This window comes from Capra hircus, chromosome 18 (genome assembly GCF_001704415.2).
Source record: "Capra hircus breed San Clemente chromosome 18, ASM170441v1, whole genome shotgun sequence".
NCBI lineage: Eukaryota > Metazoa > Chordata > Mammalia > Artiodactyla > Bovidae > Capra > Capra hircus.
In genome coordinates, this window is record NC_030825.1 from 50,867,145 (window position 1) to 50,885,736 (window position 18,592).

The 18,592-nt window shown below is 52.1% G+C and overlaps 1 protein-coding gene across 5 annotated transcripts; it reads right to left on the reverse strand.

Annotated features, from left to right (window-relative positions):
• On the reverse strand, nt 210-18,217 carry COQ8B (coenzyme Q8B). Of its 5 annotated transcripts, none has more exons than XM_018062437.1 (15): nt 18,133-18,217; nt 17,621-17,725; nt 17,365-17,484; nt 17,149-17,215; nt 15,306-15,383; nt 12,123-12,245; nt 11,888-11,973; nt 10,534-10,674; nt 10,366-10,447; nt 9,302-9,395; nt 6,327-6,468; nt 6,065-6,172; nt 3,683-3,748; nt 1,494-1,580; nt 210-991 (listed from the first exon to the last, which is right to left on the reverse strand). In XM_018062437.1, the coding sequence occupies exons 2-15, from the start codon at nt 17,720-17,722 to the stop codon at nt 710-712; spliced, it is 1,578 nt and encodes a 525-aa protein (XP_017917926.1). In that variant the 5' UTR covers nt 17,723-17,725; nt 18,133-18,217; the 3' UTR covers nt 210-709. The 5 variants fall into 5 exon arrangements, with proteins under 5 accessions (XP_017917926.1, XP_017917928.1, XP_017917927.1 ...); XM_018062439.1 differs by having other exon boundaries at nt 18,129-18,201; XM_018062438.1 differs by lacking the exon at nt 18,133-18,217 and adding an exon at nt 17,996-18,109.

Below are 18,592 nucleotides of genomic sequence, written 5' to 3' on the forward strand. Positions count from 1 at the left end.
GCTGCTGCAGCCTTCAGAGCAGGTGGTCAGCACGTGCGGGAGGGGCAGGATGGGGGGGCGGTAGGGAAAGGAGAGAAGGAGGTTCCTGGCAACAGATGGCCCAGGCAGGACTGGGGCTTTCAGACAAGAGGGTGGGAGAGGGATGGCCATCTGCACCTGGAGGCAGCCTGCGACCTCCCCCCACCCGGTAGCAGAGAAAAGAACTGGGGGAGTGGGAGGGTCACTTTTATTAGGTCTGAAGTTTCACCCCCCACCATGCCCTCCCCAAACACACAGAGAGGATGCCACCAGGGAGAAGGCAGCTGGTGCAGGGGTGAGCAAGGCAAAGGTGAGGGCTGCCCCCACCAACCACCACCCCCTCCTCTTTCACGGACATCTATGGGGGACCTGAGGCAGAGGTGAGGGGCTCCCCCTCTAGCTGCCTCTGCATCTCCGTGATGGCAGTGCAGAGGGGTCTAAGACTCTCAAATGTTTCCAGAAATAAATTAATACCAGGGTAGAATTCCCGGATGCTCCCTTTGGAGTGGGGAGGGCAGGACATGGGCATATGAAGCTGGGAGTGTCCTAGTCCCAAGCCAAAAGTGGGCCCCCAGGCCTAGAGCAGGGGAGAAAAAGAGGCCTCATAGCAGGGGATGGCCTGCGATGGGGCTGGAGTCCTGAGATGGAGTCTCTCTGATGGGTCCTCTGGTTAGGAGGCTATAGGCTGTGGCTATGCCTGGCGACTGGCCCAGTAGCGGTGGTAGGTGTCCTGGAAGAGGTCCCGGCAGGCGATGTGGGCACGGAGGCGGGCACAGGCCAGGAAAGCCCCGGCAAGCTTCCGGTGCAGAGCATAGGTCTCCTCGGGCGGTGGGTGAAGCCGGTGCCGCAGCAGCACAGGGATGAGGCCCTGCACGCGGCGGGCAGTGTCACCCGCTCCAAAGTCGTAGGGGCCCTGGGTGGCAAAGGGCTCCCCCAGGATCATCACAGCCTCCACGTGGGCATCCGAGAATGCCTAGGGATTGGGGAGACCAGAGGCACCCAGTGTGGACATATAGCCCTCTGCTCCCCCAGAGTCTCAAGTACAAACACAAGCCCTCAATTTCCCAGAGAGTAACAGGCAGCCTCCGCTCCTTCCAGAGCCCCTAAGAGACAAGCAGCCCCCCTCTACTCCCCAAAGAAAGCACCCTTCCTGTCCTCTTAGGGCCTCCGGTTGACACATAGCCTTCACTCTCTAGGACAGAGATGCAGCTTCTGTTCCTCAACCGCCTGTCCCACCAGATCCACAAGCAGCCCCCAACTCCCTCTGTAGAATAGATGAGTGGTACCCCCATTTACCCCTCCTCCCCAGAGCTCCCAGTACAGAGAAGCGGTCCCCCTAGAGTCCCCCATTCATCCACAGTTCCCCCAGTAGAGAGAAGTGGTCCCCCTAGAGTCCCCCATTCATCCACAGTTCCCCCAGTAGAGAGAAGCGCTTTTACTCTCCGCAAGGAGACACCAGCTCCAACTCTCCCCACCTTGGTCTCAAAGCCTGTGAGAAATTTGAGGTCTCTCGATTTCTGCAGGACCCGATCTTTATCTCCATTGGCTGCAGCCATCACCACCTGGAAAGGCGGATGTGGGCACAGGGTCTGAGGGGTTCAAGGGTGGGTCTGGAGACGGGAGCTGGAAGTCTGGCCCTGCCCAGATCCACTTCCGTTTTCTTCTACCTAAGCCCTCTCACCTGGAAGCCTCTCCCTCTCCACCTTACCCCTGTCTGTGCCTCTCTCAAGACTGTTTCTGAGCCTGGAGGTTGGGGTGGTCAGGCATTCTGCCCACTTGGCTGGGAAGGCAGAGGCTGCCTGGAAGCAGGACAGAGGAAAGCAGATGCCAAGTGATGCCCACGGTCCAAACACTCAGTTGCTAAAGGGTGTGACCGTGACCCAGAACTGCCTCTGAGGCTGCCATCTCTGGGATCACTTGGTTGATGTCTGGCTTCCATACTGGACTTGGAGCCCCAAGAGGGCAGGGATCGCAGTTGGGTGTAGTCCCAAGTGGCACAGGGTCTGGCACTCACTCAGGAGGCCCTTGGTGAAAACCCTTGTTTAGTAAATCAGTGTTTGGAGCTAAGCAGCTCTCCAGCCATGTAGTGGGCAGGAGCTGAGGGCGCAGGGACAGACAGACAGAACCGGGAGCCAGCCTGCTTGGGCTCTATCCCAGCTCTGCCACTCGCTGGCTGACTCTGGGGAAGTCGCTTTGCTCTGGGGGCCTCTGCTTTCTCATCTGTGAAGTGGGGGTGATGAAATTGTCTTCCTCATGGGGCTCTGGGAGGATGAGGGTGTATCTGTGGTGTGCTTTGCGTGGCGCGTGTGTGCTTGGTGTGTCCGACTGTTTGTGGATCTATGGGCTGTAGCCTTCCAGGCTCCAATGGCCACGGGGTTTTCCTGGCAAGAATACTGGAGTGGGTTGCCATTTCCTCCTTCAAGGGATCTTCCTGACCCAGGGATTGAACCCACGTCTACCCGTGTCTCCTGCATTGCAGGCGGATTCTTTACCACTGAGCCACCGGGGAAGTTGCCCACATGAAGGAAACACCATAAATATCACGAATTCCTATTACTACAGTAAGTACCCTACATACGAATGAGTTCCTTTCTGAGAGCAGATTCCTAAGTTCAGTTTTACTCCTAAGTCCAACAAAGTTAGCCTGGGTACCCCGTTAACACAATCAGTTATATACTGCTGCTTTTACGCTTGCTTCCGGACATCGTGGGCTTGAAAGAAAGACGTTGCACTGCTGTACTCCACACTGTGCAGTAAACGAAAGCACAGGCCCTTGTCGAGGATGTGCCAGGTGACAACAGAGGGGACAGGAGACGCCAGACACGTGAACTAACTTACGTGACAGGACGTGTGAGCAGAGGTTCGCATCTTTGAAAGTTTGCAACTAGAAGGTTTGTGTGTAGGGGACTTACTGTATTAAAAGGTGGATAGGAGGGTCCCTGCTTCCCAGAAGAGGAACCAGGGTCAAAGTGGGGAATGGCCCGGCGAGGAGGGGAAGGGGGACGAACCCTTCACCACCGGGTTGCCCCTTCTTGGGAGGAAGGGGGATACAGGATTAACTCTGGCAGTTCTGGTCTGTCCCAGCTCCCCCTGCCCCAGCCTGTCTGGCCATCTGTCACGCCTGTGGTCCTCGGGGGACCCGTGTGACAGGGCTTTTTTAAACTGGAAAAGGCTGGGGAGGAGGCAAGAGGGCCATGCTAAACAGGACTCTGGGGGTGGGGAGGGGATGTCCCAACTACCCAGAGGCCTCCGCTTTGTAGCTCCAGAGTGGCCTGCAGAGAGAACCCCAGGGAGCCTGTGTGTCTGTGTTGGGGTGGGGGGTAACCAACTCTTTCCTGTCCCCATGCAAAGGGGACCCCCCCACACCTCACAAGGCCCAGTTCCTCAAGCCAGAGCCCTAGGCCTGTCTCTGACACCTCTCTTCTGCCAGCTCCCCCACCCCACCCCAGCCTCCTAGGGTTTAAGAAACCACTTGTTATTCAGGAGTTTCCTAATTCTATGTCCCTCCCCTGTTCCATACAAGCTGCAAAGCATGGCTTCAGAGATCCAGAGCCTTATTATTTATTTCTTAATACCAGATAGTGTATTTCTCCTTCTCTGCAAGCCTTAGTATCTGGCTTGAGGCTTGGCCCTTAGAGACCCCAGAGCTGGGGGGGGCACTCACCTCAATGTAATGGTCTGTGAATTCGGTCCCAAATTCCCGGCTTGCCCCGAAGTCCAGCAAGGTCACCTGGGATTGAGGGATGGTGAAAGTGACGCTGGGAGTCCACCAATGCTCCCCATTGTCTGTGAGGGTGCCAGGGCCCATCCCTCTGTCCCCCCACATACCCCCTCCTGCCTGAGTCCCTGACCAGCCGCCTCCCGGGACTCCTGGCTTCTGGTCTCCACACTTCAATCCATCCCCACATGAAGCTGATGGGACCTGGCTTTTATTTGGGGGGTTCTAGTTGTTTTTATAATAACATGTTTTAGGCACAGAAGAAAAAGAAACACCTAGAGAATAAGAAAATACATGGAAAAGTGAAATCAACGCTCACAAATCCTACCACCAATATACTCACAAATACACTACCAATCAAAGTGGGGCCTGATTCTACCTCCCGCAGTCCCTACCCTCTCTTTCAGGGTGCCGCTTTCCTGAAATTACTATTGTTTCCCGAAATTCCCATGTGTGCATTGCTACATTTTCTGCATATATGTGGACCCCGGAACAATACATAGTCATGTTTTGCGTATTTTAAAACTTCCCATACGTGGCATTTATGATAGTCATTCTGCAAATTCTTTGTGTTCAACATGGTTTTGCAGTTCATCGCCACTGCTCTAGCTCTTTCATTCATTTTTTCACTGCCCAGTTAAGATCCTGTTGGATGAATATATCACATTTATCTGCTTGATGGGCACTGTGGTTATTTTGGGGTTTTGCTAGTGAATGAACACATGTGTAAGTTTCTCTGTAACAGTGGAGTTCAAACTATTGACCACAACCCACAGTAAGAAAATGCAGATTCAAAAATGAGGGGATATAAGGATACGCGTGGCTGAGTCATTGTGCTCTACAGCAAAAATTGACACATCAGTATAAAGCAACTATTTGTTGTTGTTTAGTCGCTAAGTTGTGTCTGACTCTTTTGCGACCCCATGGACTGTAACCTGGCAGGCTCTTCTGTCCATGGGATTTTTCCAGGCAAGAATACTAGAGTGGGTTGCCATTTCCTCCTCCAGGGGATCTTCCGAAACCCAGGGATGGAACCCACATCTCCTGCATTGGCAGATGGACTCTTTACTATTGACCCACCAGGGAAGCTCTGTACTCCAATTTAAATAAAGTGGGGGGGAAGAAAATGCAGATTATTCTGGGCTCCAGTGAGAATGCACACATAAATAAACATCAAACACAAGTGTCCCGAAACAATATGATCCCTCCTACTGGCAACATAGTCTATGCCTTTAAAATAAAACAGCTTCTGAGACCCAACGAATTGATGTCAGGACTCAGATCACCGCCCTGAACCCCCACCCTGGCCCCCGAGTTGGGGAAACTGCCCTCCCTGCCGTGGGAGCCTTGGAAGGAGGCAGGCGTCTGTGCACTTGGGGGAAGAAGGTGGCAAGGGACAGAGGCTGGATGCAGTGGGGCCCTGTTGCCCCCAGCACATGGCTCACTGGACCCTGAGGGTGCTGGAAGCTGTGGAAGGGACTTGTGCTTTAGAAGGACCCCTCTGGGGAAGGAATGGCACAGACCACTGAGCAACTGGAAAGCTACTGAGCAACCATGCATGCCGAGAGCCTTTCAGTGCAAACTGTCACTCCCAGGCCTTTGGATGGCCTGTGTCCTTTACCAGGAAAGCTCTTCATTCCCTGCTCCTTAAATGGCTGTGTCTTTCTTGTTTCAGCTTCCTTGGCCCTGCTCACCCCAGGCAGGGTTAGCCACTTTCCCTGGCTTCCCACCAACCCCTGAGCTTCCCCCATCACTTGACCCCTCTGTGGCCTGTGCTTCCCTACCAAGGTACTAACTGCAGGTCACGTTGTCTGGTGATAGGGCCCTGTGTTGGGTGAGGAACTCTGGGAAGGCAAGGGTTGGAGTTGTCTTGGCATCACTGTCAGGAGGCAGTAGGTGTTAATACTTGGGATGTTCTAAATGAATGACAGGTGAGGTAATGACTCTTCTCCATTGCCACTGCCTAGCCAGAGATTTCCCAGCATCCCTTGCACCTAGACGAATCATGTGTCCAGTTCCTATCAATGGAATGGTGAAGAGAATGATGGGTCATTTCTGGCCAAAGCAGTTAGGCAGGGGGTTACCTTCTCAACCTCTCTTTCCCCTTGCACTGGAAGGAGAGCCTTTCAAGGCCTGGGGTAGGGGTGGGGGGGTGGCGGCGGGTGGCACACTCACAAAAGGGAAGGAGCCTGGGTCCCTGAATCACTGCATGCAGGACGCCGCTCCAGCCTGCTATAATAGCTATTGGAGCTATTGTGCTGAGCTACTGACATATTGGGAAATCTGTTACAGCAGCTGACACACCCTGACACATCACAAGGAACCCACCTGGTGGCTGGAAGCATCATACAGGAAGTTGGCCCAGTTGGGGTCCGTCTGCATGAATCGGAACTCAAACAGCTCCCGAAGACAAAGCCTCAGGAGCTGGAAGCAGATCTGGGGTGGAGAGAAGCAGTAACAGAAATCTCAGAGTCATGTGCCCCTGTAAAGCCCTCTGAAGCCTGGAGGGGGACCTTGGGTCTGACCTGCCCTGCCCAGCCAGCCCTGCCCCAGGGCAGCACCCTTCTGACTGTCCCATGAGTCCATGTACCTGGTTCCGGATGTCCTGGCTCAAGCCCTGGCACTGGTCCAGGGGGACCCCTCCAGCCAGCTCCATGCCCAGCACCCGCATCGTGCACAGCTCCTGAATCACCGCCGGCACCCGAAAGAAGGGGTCATCTGCCAACAGCTGCCTGGGGCAGATGGGAGGGTAGGGGTGGGCACCTCACTCTTCAGGCCTCTGTGGCCCTGGCTTGAGCCCTGCCCCTCCTCTGAGAAGTCTTCCGTGGGAAAGTCTGTGTCTTGTCTTCTCTCCCGCCCTCTTCTTTCCTCTCTGCCCTGAGTGATGGCCAGTACCTGGCTGGACTGACACCCATTCAGACATTTCCTTCATTCGCTCATGCATTCATTCAGCAATTGTCTGTGCCTGCCCCTAAGTGCGGCGGGAGACCCAGGGACCACTTCCCTACTGGAAACGCTTCTCTGACTTCTGTTCACCCCGGGATGAGCTCAGTGTATGAAACTCAATGAGCATTACTTTCTCATCAACTTATTAATTCATCTATCTGAAAAATAGTCACTGATATACAAATCTTTGAGTCCACAGTGATACTCATTGGCCACTCCTTGGAGTCATTATTCTGAAAGTGAAAGTGAAGCCGCTCAGTCGTGTCCGACTCTTTGCGATCCCATGGACTATAGTCTACCAGGCTTCTCTGTCCATGGGATTTTCCAGGCAAGAGTACTGGAGTGGGTTGCCACTTCCTTTTCCAGGGGATCTTCCTGACCGAGGGATCAAACCCAGGTCTCCTGCATTGCAGGCAGACGCTTTACCCTCTGAGCCACCAGGGAAGCACTGACTAATAAAGGGCATTCTTGGCGTCCATCCCTGTGTTGGATGATGCTGGGTGACAGAGCAGTAAGAGGAGCCCCAGGCATGCCCCCCTGCCCCCGCCATCAGTCGCAGAAGACCACATTCTAACAAACAGACAGATCAACAGTAGACTGAGATAAGCATGTTACTGTAAGATATGGGAGGCAAAGAATATGAGCAAGGCCTCTGGTTGGGGACCTGTAGGAAGGCTGGTGTGGGGAAGGTAGGGGGACAGGGAGCTGGGGAAATGATATGGGTTTTATCCTAAGAGCACTGGGAAATTCTGGGAGGGGGTGGTCTCCCCAGACCCCACACAGGAGTGCTTTGGCCCAGCCCACTTGACACTCTCTTTCTCCAGGTCCTACTTTCCTGCGCTGTGCTTAGTCACTCAGTTATGTCTGATTCTTTGTGACCCCATGGACTGTAACCCTCTAGGCTCCTCTGTCCATGGGGATTCTCCAGGCAAGTATACTGGAGTGGGTTGCCAGGCCCTCCTCCAGGGGATCTTCCCAACCCAGGGATCTAACCAGGTCTCCCACATTGATGTTCTGCTTTGGGGGCTGGTATTTTTGTGCTTGTTGATTAAATCTCTGATGTTTGAAGTGCTCCTCATGGGCCAGGCTTCTGCTGAGCATTCAGTCAGCACAACAATTCCCTCTTTTTAAAAAAAATACTTATTTGGTTGTGCTGGGTCATAGTTCCAGCACACGGAACCTTTCAGCTGTGGCCTGTGAACTCTTAGATGTGGTGTGTGGGATCTAGTTTCCTGACCAGGGATTGAACCCTGGGCCCCCTACATTGGGAGCAGGGAGTCTTGGCCACTGGACCACCAGGGAAGTCCCAGCACAATTCTCCTTTATCTTCACTTTCCCTGAGGAGGATGCTCTCTTGAGGTCACCATGCATATTAAAGCTATCCAGTCCATTAAGGACTGACCCAGGACTAAATCCTGACAGGATCCCACATCTGAGCCCAGGCCCCTAACCACTGCCTTCTACTGCCTTCGTATCTACAGATCTGTGCTCAGTAAACATGTGGGCCATGCTCTGCACTGTGGAGGGTCTCAGTGAGATATCATTAATTGCAGTTTATCACGATGCCTCTAAGATACAACCACTGTTCCATGGAGCTGAAGTTCACTCCTTTTCAATGCTACGTGATACTGTGTTGATGAATATACCATAGTTTATTTATCCACCCTGCTGGCTAAGTTTGATAGATTTGGGTTGTTTCCAATTTGAGGCTATGAGTGTTCTGAGTATTCTGGAAAAGTCTGATGGTGCATACTGGCATAAGTGTCCCTAGAGTATTTAGCCAGGAGGGCAACTGTTGGGTTAGATATGGATCCTGAGCCTTGATGATGCCAAACCATTCTCCAAAATGCTGCTATCCATTGTTCCTCCTGCCCACAGAGTATAAGGGATGCCCTGGAGCCCCCAGCTCTTTTGTTTTTAGTTTTATTTTTTGGCCACGATGTAAGGCACACGGGATCTTAGTTCCCTGACCAGGAACTGAGCCTGTGCCCCTGCATTGTAAGGGCAGAATCTTAGGGACTGGACCACCAGGGAAGTCCCCGGAGCCCCCAACTCTTGATAGCTTCATCTCTGTTAGTCCAGTGGGTGTGATGGTATCTCGTGTGACTGAGTGCCTGCTGACAAGTCTGTCTCCTGCATCGGACTGCAGTGATTCAGTGTCCTATTTGACCCATGAGAAAGTAGAGACATTTAGAGAGAGGAATTTAGAATGCTCACAGAGGACACAGGGTGTGAATGAAGTAATGAGTGAAGGGCTGGATGGATGACCAAATGAACGAAGAGAGAAGCAGTCTGCCAGCCCCACCATAGGGCTCCAGCTGCCCTCTCAGCCCGTGAAGGAATCTGGAGGGCGGAAGGGGGCCTCCAGGGGCCTGTGTGTGTGTGTGTTAGTCACTCAGTCATGTCCAACTATTCCCGACCCCATGGACTGTAGCCCGCCAGGCTCCTCTGTCCTTGGGATTTCCCAGGCAAGAATACTGGAGTGGGTAGCTATTCCCTTCTCCAGGGGATCTTCCCCACAAAGGGATTGAACCCGGGTCTCCTGCATTGCAGGCAGATTCTTTACTGCCTGAGCCACCAGGGAGGCCCGTCCTGGGGCCTGTAGGGGCGTCAGCTCACCTGAAGTTCTGGGCACAGGCCGCCTCACGACGATAGTCACACTCCCACGCCAGCTCCCGCTGCAAGGCCTGCAGGCTCTGCTCAGCAAACAGGCCTGGGGGTGGGGAGTGGGGGCGGGGGGTGGGGGGTGCAGCCGTGTCAGGCAGGGAAGGCCACAGCCTGCCTCCTGACCCCTGCCTGACCCCTCAGGCTCCCACTCAGGGACGTCTTCTCCTGTCAGTCGTGTCTGTCACTGTCTCCCCAGCCCTCATCCCTTCTGCTCCATGTCTCTCACCCATATGCTCTGGGCACACACTCCCCTCAGCCCTTCACACAGCTGCGCCTCTGTGGAAGCCTCTCGGCTGGGGTCTCTTTCTTAGGCACGCACACCGGTCCTTAGGCCCCTTTCACAGTCACATCTGCCACCTGTTCTCTGTCCCTTTTTTGGCCACACTGCACACACCATGGCATGTGGGATCTTAGTTCTCTGACCAGGGATCGAACCTGTGCCCCCTGCAGTGGAAGCGCAGAGTCTTAACCACTGGACGGCCGGGGAAGACCCCCTCTGTCCCTATTTCTTACTCTCTTATGCTGCTTCCAGTGTCTCTGAAGCTTCCCTCTGGGCCTGACTCTCTCATTCTTGCTCTCCCCCCGCCCTCTCTCTCTCTACACACACACTCTGCTCCATCTCCCTCAGGCGCTCTCTCACATACTGCAACACACTTGTGAGGTCCCACTGACACCTCCTCCTGTTTCTGCGGCTCAGGCCTCCTGTCCTGCTCTGCACATCCCGTGTGTCTGTTTCTGGATTTCTGTCTGGGCTTCTGTCTCTCAGGATCTCTGTCGGCATGTCTAAGCCTGACTTTGTCACACGCCTATACTCTGGGCTCTCCCCACCTTGGTGTCCCTTCATTCTGTCTCAAACACCCAGACTTGGGCGCTCACTCGGGCTCACACATGTGAAACACCCTGCCCTGAGCTGCTGGCCACCCCCTGCTGCGTCCAGCCCCTCCCCCGACTTTATGTCTTCAGGGTGCCACCCGCCACAGTCGGGGTCGGGGTGAGGGGGTTTCTGAGTGCCTCACCCTCTGGCAGAGCCACGCTCATCTTGAGCACCGCCAGCAGGTTTTGGACGTCGCTCTGGATGCTCTGGGCAACGCCTGGGTACTGGGAGGGGAAGAGGCAGGGGGGATGGGAGTCACCCCCTGGGGTGGCCAAGTGCCCCCCCACTCCCACCCTGCTTCCCCTCTCACCTGGATCTTCACGGCCACCTCTGTGCCGTCCCTCAGCACGCCCTGGTGCACCTGCCCAATGGAGGCAGCTGCAAAGGGCACCTCCTCCAGAGAGGCCACCTTGGCCTGCCAGTCCCTGCCGAGCTCCTCTTCGAGAACTCTCTAGGGAGAGTGGTCATCACACTCGTCATCATGGTTTCAGGCAGCTGGATCCACGCCCTGTGCTGAGCGCTTCACATGCTAATAACCACACTCACCACATGCAAGGCCTTGGGCCAAGCTCTTGGCTGCTACCCCACTTTACAGATGGGGAAACTGAGGCTCAGAGAGAGGCCTCCTGACCCAAGGTGATGAGCCAGGCGCCGACAGACTGGAAGGCCCATACTCCTGAGGCTGTGCAGGCTGCTGTGGGGAATGCTATTATGTATAGTTAATCTGCCGGCTACATGGGAGACCCAGGTTTGATCAGTGGTTGGGAAAATCCCCTGGAGAAAGGAATGGCAACCCACTCGAGCATTCTTGCCTGGAGAATTCCATGGACAGAGGAGCCTGGCCAGCTACAATCTATGGGGTCACAAGAGTCGGATACAACTGAGCAACTAACACTTTTTACTTCAAGATTGATAATTGTCCTCCATTATACCCATATACCCGTATATTGTATTATTAACTCTACAGTTAACATGATAAAAAAGAGCTAAAATTACAGAGCTCTTCCTGTGGGCTGGGCCCTGTGCAGAGTGGCTCATATGGAGGGGGAGAAAACAGCACTCAGAAGGCAGGTGGCTGTATCCTGGACTCCACACCCTTGCCCCAGTGACTAGAACAGCTCATGTCCTGGGCAGTTACTCACTGCAGGCTCTGTGCCAACCTATTTACAGACACGCTCTCCTTTAATTAAAAAAACGGTAATAAGAAGAGCTAACATTTGCATGTCACTCGTGGTGTGTCAGGGGCCCTTCCAGGTGCTTTGCACACACTGGTTTCTGTAACCCCAAGACGTGGGCGTTGTTAGAACTACCACCAATCATAGATGAGGTCACTGAAGCAGAAAGGGCAGGCCACGTGTCTGACCGCACAGGTAGCAAGTGGCAGAGCTGGGGTTTGAACTCCCAAAGTCTGGCCTCTGACCACAGTGCTTCACAGCCTCTTTCACAGCCCAGACAGAGCCCTGAGCCTGCCACGAACTGGACGAACAGCTCTGTGCTTTTTTCTCACTGACTCATCACCACCATCCTCCGAGATGTGGGCTTTAGTGATTCCCATTTAACGAATGGGAACACTGAGTCAGACAGGGAGCCGAGCCATGAAGCCAGGAGGGCCAGGCAGGTGGGGCAGGCCTCCTTCAACAGCCTTTCCCACTCGGAGCACTCACCAGCATCTGCCAGCGTGGCATGAAGTCGGCGCTCTGGCGGACCCGCTCGAAGATGCGCTGCAGCTGGGGGCTGATGAAGCTGTTGTCTTGGGAGACAACGGGGAGAGGGAAGCCAGTGAGAGGGGAGGCCACGAGGGGCCCTGTGGGAGTATCTGAAGCTGGGGCTTGGTGGTAGGTGGGGTGGGGTGAGGCTGAGGTCAGGGGTCAGGAGTCAAGAGTCATCACGCTGCTGTACCCTGGATGCTGAGCATTTGGCCAACCTTGAGGGCGGCCCCCCGAACTGTACACAAGGTCTGCACGATCCTTTCAGCGTTGGCCTCCGACAGGAAAAGGCTGGAGCCTGGCTGGGAGCCTCCCTCTGGGGTGGAGAGAATCATCGTTAGTACGGCAACCACAAAAAAGATCATTATGACACCACCGCACAGACACCAGAATGGCTAAAACAAAGACGACAATACTAAGTGTTGGCAAAGATGTGGAACGCTGGAATGCCAACACTGCTGATGACTGTGCCACGGCCCAAGCCCTTTGGGAAGCAGTTGGGAAGTCTCCACTGAGGCATACAACTGTACCCAATTTCTCTCTGAGGTATATCCCCAAGAGAAATGCATAAATGTGTCCACCAACAGATGCCCCAAGAAGGTTCTCGGCAACACTGTTCTAACAGTCTCGAAATGGAAACAACCCAAAGGACCATCAACAGAACCAACAAAGGGACTGTGGGAGAGCCACGGAGTGATGAGAACAGTGTTGAACAAACAACCTATGACAGCTTACAGTAACACAGACCCACCTCTTAAACAGACTGCTGAGCAGAACAAGCCAGACACGTGCCACGAAATACTGTCTGATGATATGGGTGTAAGGAGCAAAAACAGACACAACTAATCTTGAGGGTCAGAAGCCAAGACAGTGGGGACCCCTGATGTGGGGAGGATGTGCCAGAATGGGTACAGAAGAGCTTCTGGAGAACCAGGGCAGCAATTTTCCAAGTGTGGTCTGGGGGCCCTGAAACCCTCTAGGAGAGTCTGTGAGAACAGAACTTTCATAATTATATCAATATATTATTTGCCCTTTTTCACCCTTATTAGCCTATAAATGTTCAGTGGAGTTTTCCAGAAGTTCTGTGACTTGTGATGCTGTAATTGCTCTGATGACAGATGGAGTGAGTGTGTATATTCTTGTTTACAACATTTTTCAGTTTTTAAATTTCTTTTTTTTTTGGCAAAACTGTGCCAAAAAAAAATGGGATCTTAGTTCACCAACCAGGAATTGAACCCAGGCCATTGGTGGTGAAAGCGCAGAGTTTTAACCACTGGACTACCAGGGAATCTTCCCAAATTTTTCTGTTTTAATCTCCAATACAGCACATATAGTAAATATAACCTACATAAACAAGTTCTTGGGGTTCTCATTCTGTTTTTTAATGGTTTTATTGAGAGGTAATTCATACACGATATAATTTACCCATTTAAAGCACACAGTTCAGTGACTTCTAGTATTTTCAGTTGTGCAACTATCACCACGATCAATTACAGAACATTTTCATCACCCCCAAAAGGACACCCATACCTATTAGCAGTTGTTTAGCCGCTAAGTCGTGTCTGACTCTTTTATGATCCCATGGACTGTAGCCTGCCAGGCTCCCCTGTCCATGGGATTTTCCAGGCAAGAGTACTGGAGTGGGTGCCATTTCCTTCTCCAGAGTGTCTTCCCAGGGATTGAACTGGTGGCTCTTGCATTGGCAGGTGGATTCTTCACCACTGGGCCACCAGGGAAGCCTGTGAGCAGTTACCCCCTCCCATTTCCCTCACCCACCTGCCCTTGAGCCCCTGGAAACCACTAATCTACTTTCTATCTCTGTAGATTTCCCTCCTCTGGACATTTTAGATAAACAGAATCATAAAATATGTGGCCTTTTGTGTCTGGCTTCTTTCACTTAGGATAGTATTTCAAGATTCAACCACACAATAGCATGGATCAGTCCTTCATTCCTTTTCATGGCTGAATAAAATCCCAGTGTATAGATATAACACATTTGGTCTATCCAGTCCTCAGTTTTAAAGGTGTAAATGGATCTTAAGATTAAAAAGTCTGAGAACTGCTTGTTTTAGGGGTTTTCGATATGGGTGCACAGATGCGTCCACTTTGTGAAAATGACCCATTCTGTACAATTAGATATGTGTGGTTCTATATGCAAATTCTATTATTCAATAAAGTGTTTGATAAGCTTTTATTTCATAACAGTTATTGAGCTCTTTATTGAGGGCTCACCTTGTGCTAGGCAGAATTTTAAGTGTTTCTATGGATTCTTTGGCTGAATCTCTACAATCACCCCAGGATGTAAGAAAAACCAATGCCTTAAATTTCAAGGTGAGGAAGCCAGAGATTCAGAAAGGTGCCTTGCCTGGCTCTAGGTCACACAGCACAGAAGCGGCAGGGCAGGTTGTAAATTCAGTCTGGCCTTACCTTAAAGCCAGACTGTTCCTCCACCTACTGTCAACTTTTTCCTTTGAAAAAGATCCAAACAGACAGAAAGGATGCATTCATCCTGTGAATACCTACATACCTGATTCAAAGTTTTGACATGCTCCTTCACCCACTTTAACTGTACCCAGACAATGACCATTATTTTTACTGACTGATCTGCACTTAACCTGTGCTAAGAATAAGAATAATCCCCTAGACAATCACGATGCCAAAATCACATCCAAGAAAATTAACACTGGGACTGCCCTGATGGTCCAGTGGGTAAGACTCCATGCTTCCAATGCAGGGGGCATGGGTTCGATCCCTGGTCAGAGAAGTTCCACATGCCATGTGGCCAAAAAATACAAAATGAAAATAATAACAGAGTTAATACATTTGACGTTTAAAAAAAAGAAAATTAACACTAATTCTCAACTATCTACCATCCAGTCATATTCTGATTTTCCCAATTGTCCCCCAAAGTCTTTTATAGTCTTTTTTTTTCCAACATTCAATCATGGCTCACAAGTTCCCCTTGTCGATTATTATCTCTCTAGTCTCTTTTTCATTTAGAATATCAAGACATTTCAAGACATTGACATGCTGGGGAATCGTACCCACAAATGCTGATCTCTGCACTGCCCAGTCCATCTCTATTGGCTGCAGACCCTCAGCAGCTCTCCTATTTTTGTACTTCCTCTGCTGCTTACAGTTAGGAACTGCACTGTGGATGGCTTACATTTTTTTCCCCCATGACCTGCTTCTACCCATCACCACCCTGACAACAGCTTCACCTGCTCTGAGCACTCCACCATGACCCAAAGAGGTGGCTGTGTCATCATCGGCTCCATTCTCTGTATGAGGAAACTAGGGCTCAGAGAGATGAAACCACTTGCCCCAGGACACACAGCAAGGCCAGGGTGTGGACCCAGGCACGTGGCTTGCTTACCTGGCTGTATACCTCCTCCAGGCAGGGACTTCTTGGCCACCTCAGCCAGTGCTCCCAGCCCCAAGCTCACAGCCAGTCCTGAGGAAGGGAGAGGGGGGCCTGAGTGCTCGCTTGCTCTGGGGCGATCTCCTTCCCCACCCCCTCGCCACCTCCCTGACCCTCTTTGCTGTCTCCCTCTATGCACCCCTGTCTCCCATCTCTTTGCAGTCAGCTCTCTGCAGCCCTCTGTCTCTACATCAGGCTCTTACTCACTGCCTCCCTGCTTGAGGTTCCCATGAAGGTGAAGCTACCTCTGTTTCCATCCCTCTCTCCTTGTTTCTGTCTCCCAGGTCAGTGTTTCTCACCCCTGGCTGCATCCAGAGTCACGCGAGGAGCTTTTGTAAATACGATGCCCAGGCCCCACCACTGAGGTTCTGGTTAAACTGGCCTGAGACGAGCCCTTGGCATGTGGGATCTTAGTTTCCCGACCAGGGATCGAACAGAAGTCCCCTGCGTTGGATTCTTAACCACTGGACCACCAGGGAAGTCCCTAGCCTTATTATTATTATTATTTATATTTTTTGATGTGGACCAGTTTCAAAATCTTTACTGAATTTGTTACAATATTGCTGCTGTTTTATGTTTCAAGTTTTTTTTGCCACACGGCATGTGCGATCTTAGCTCGCTGACCAGGGACTGAACCTGAACTTTCTGCAGTGGCAGGCAAGGTGCTAACCACTGGATCGCTAAGGAAGTCCCTCAGAATTGGAATTCTTTTTCTTTTAGGCATCCATTCCAGATGATTCCAGTGTACAGCCAAGAGTAAGAAGGCCTGGAAACAATCCCCTTCTCCCCCCAGGTCGCTCTGTCTTCCTATGACTCCTGTTTCTCTTCTTCATGCGTACCTCTCCTTTTAAGTCAGTTTTTTCTCCATCTTTGCCCTTCCCTCCACCCAGTATGTCTGTCTAGGCCTCCTCTCAGTTCCTCCTTTTGATGTTATCTCTCCAGCTCTGATTTCCTCTGCCTCCTCTGTCTCCTTGTCCTCAAAGACTTTTTAAGTCACTCTGCCTCTTGTATTCTCATCCTTTCCATAAATAATCATAGTTCAAACTTTCTGAGCACTTTCTCCATGCCAAAAACCATTCCCAGTGCCTTTTATGCACTGACTCATTTTGTCCTCACACCCTCATGAGAGAAATTTTATAAAAACACTTCCATTCTACAGAAAAGGAAATCGAGGCTCAGAGAAGTAACTTATCCAGACTCACAAAGTGAGGATGCATAAGAATCACCCCCTTGAACCCTGGGCAGCCTGGTGCCAAAGCTCTAAGCAGTGCATTTGACTCCTTCTTTACACTGTGAATCAGTGTCTTTAAAACTTGAACCATGATTCACAGTCAAGAAGACATTTGCATTATAACCGATAGAGACCAGTGATACATTATGTTTCATGAAACAAGACTTTTCCCTGACTCTACATCTGCACTCATATTTTCCATTCTTCTTTTAAATGCTGGTTGCAACCTACTAAATTATTTAATGCAGGTTGTGACCCGAAGTCTGAATAATCCTGGTGCAGGACCCAGGGTTTAGTCCTGTTTACCTCCCTTAGCCTCCACTTCCTCTATAGAATGGAAACAAACAGTCAATGATTCACTGCAGAGACCACGTGTAAGGGGCCCTGCACATTCCAGGTTCTCAATAAATATAACATTCTTCTCTATTTCTCTTGGTTTTACAGGCCTTTGCCTTCATTCTCTTTTCATCTCTCCCTCCTCTCTCTCTGATTCACTCTCTCCCTTGCTTCATTCTGTAAACGTCACCTCTTCTGATCTAGGTCACAGTCTCCCACAGTCATACCTACCCCCAAAGTTGGCCAAGCGGCTGATGCGGGAGGCGGGCACCTTGCGTTCTCGAGAACGGTCACTCAGCTGGGAAGTGGGAAGTGGGGAGAAGGTCTGAGCGGGAAAAGATGGACAAAGCACCCAGACAGTCCGACCAACCTTCCACCACACCCTTTCCCAAGCTCTGGAGGCCAGCTGCCTTCATGGGGGTGCTGCTGAGTGGTACACTATGATACCTGGGGTCGGGGCGTCTTCCTGATCCGGGCCTCCCGGGCCTTGCGAATGTCCTCCTCACCCAGGCCCCTGCCAGGCCCATCCTGATGAAGTTTCTGGGCCCAAGAATCCCCACATGGCCCCTGCAAGAGACGTGAACACTGGTAAAGAGCGGAGGATATGGTATCTGCCTGGCCCTTTTAGACCCCTCCCTGTCCTTTGGCCCCCTGAAGCCTCCTTCAGCCTCTTCCCCTTGGAAACCCCTCCCCAGCCTCTTACCCAGCAGCGGGGCCCCGGCCCCAGGGCGCCACAAGGCAGACCAATAGTCCGGCCCAGCTGTCCACAGGTCGCACGCAGTAGGGCCCCCACCTCCTGCCACATTGTCTAGGGGAGAAGAGGAGGGACTATATGGATAGGAGTTGTGGGACTGATCTCTTCTTTGCCTCACGTTCCTCCGTGTCTACCCTAAGGCTCCCACCAGCCAAAGACTTCCTTCCCTGTTAATAGGCTCCCAGTTTCTCCTGGTTCCCTCTCTCATTGCTAAGAACCCATGGCTCTTCCCGCGCACCTCTCCAAACTACTTTCCCCCGTCCCATCTCCGCCGTTGCTAGGGTCCTCCCCGTTGCTAGACACCCACAGATCCTCCAGGGCTACCTCTCCGCTGCTCTCAGTACCCCCTCGTAGCTAGGCACCGCCTTCCTCTCTGTTGCTAGGCACCCACAATTCCTCCTGTCTTCCCCCCCCACCCCCAACCCGTTACTGGGCACATCCCCTGGTTGCTAAGCACCCACTCCCTGGCTCGGGGTCAGCTACGCGCCGGGGGCCTCTTGCGCTTCCGGGAGTCTCCTCACTCCCGCCCAGTCCGATCAGCTAGCCAATGACAGAGGAGCAGGTCACTGACTGGCACAAAATACGCCCCGCTGTGCGTGAAGGGGCGGGGCCTAAGGGTGGTTAGGGGCACTACAGGAGCTCACACGTGCCATTTTATGCCCTTCCACGCACCTCAAAGAACCTTGTACGCAGGAGACCTTTCAGTTTCCTACACGTCTTTTTTGCAAACTTTTTTTTTTTTTTTTGTAGAAACTCACTGCTCCGTTGCGTGAACATTTTGTCAACCTCTTATTTGTACTCCCACTGGGTTCATCGCATCTCTCCTTTGAACACATATGTCCCCAGCAAACATTTCCCTTGCACATGGAGCCCCTCCACTTTGCAAGTTCACCCTCTGTTTCAAATAGCCATATCCTGGTA

Bases quoted from the DNA above. Each gene is read 5' to 3' on its own strand.
- COQ8B (XM_018062437.1), bottom strand. From the start codon at position 17,722: ATGTGGCAGGAGGTGGGGGCCCTACTGCGTGCGACCTGTGGACAGCTG. The intron at 12,246-15,305 runs GTAAGCAAGCCA...TCTCCACCCCAG, and splicing joins TGGAGGAGGTATACAGCCAG to AGGGAGGCTCCCAGCCAGGC. The intron at 6,173-6,326 runs GTACATGGACTC...TCTCCACCCCAG, and splicing joins GCCAGGACATCCGGAACCAG to ATCTGCTTCCAGCTCCTGAG.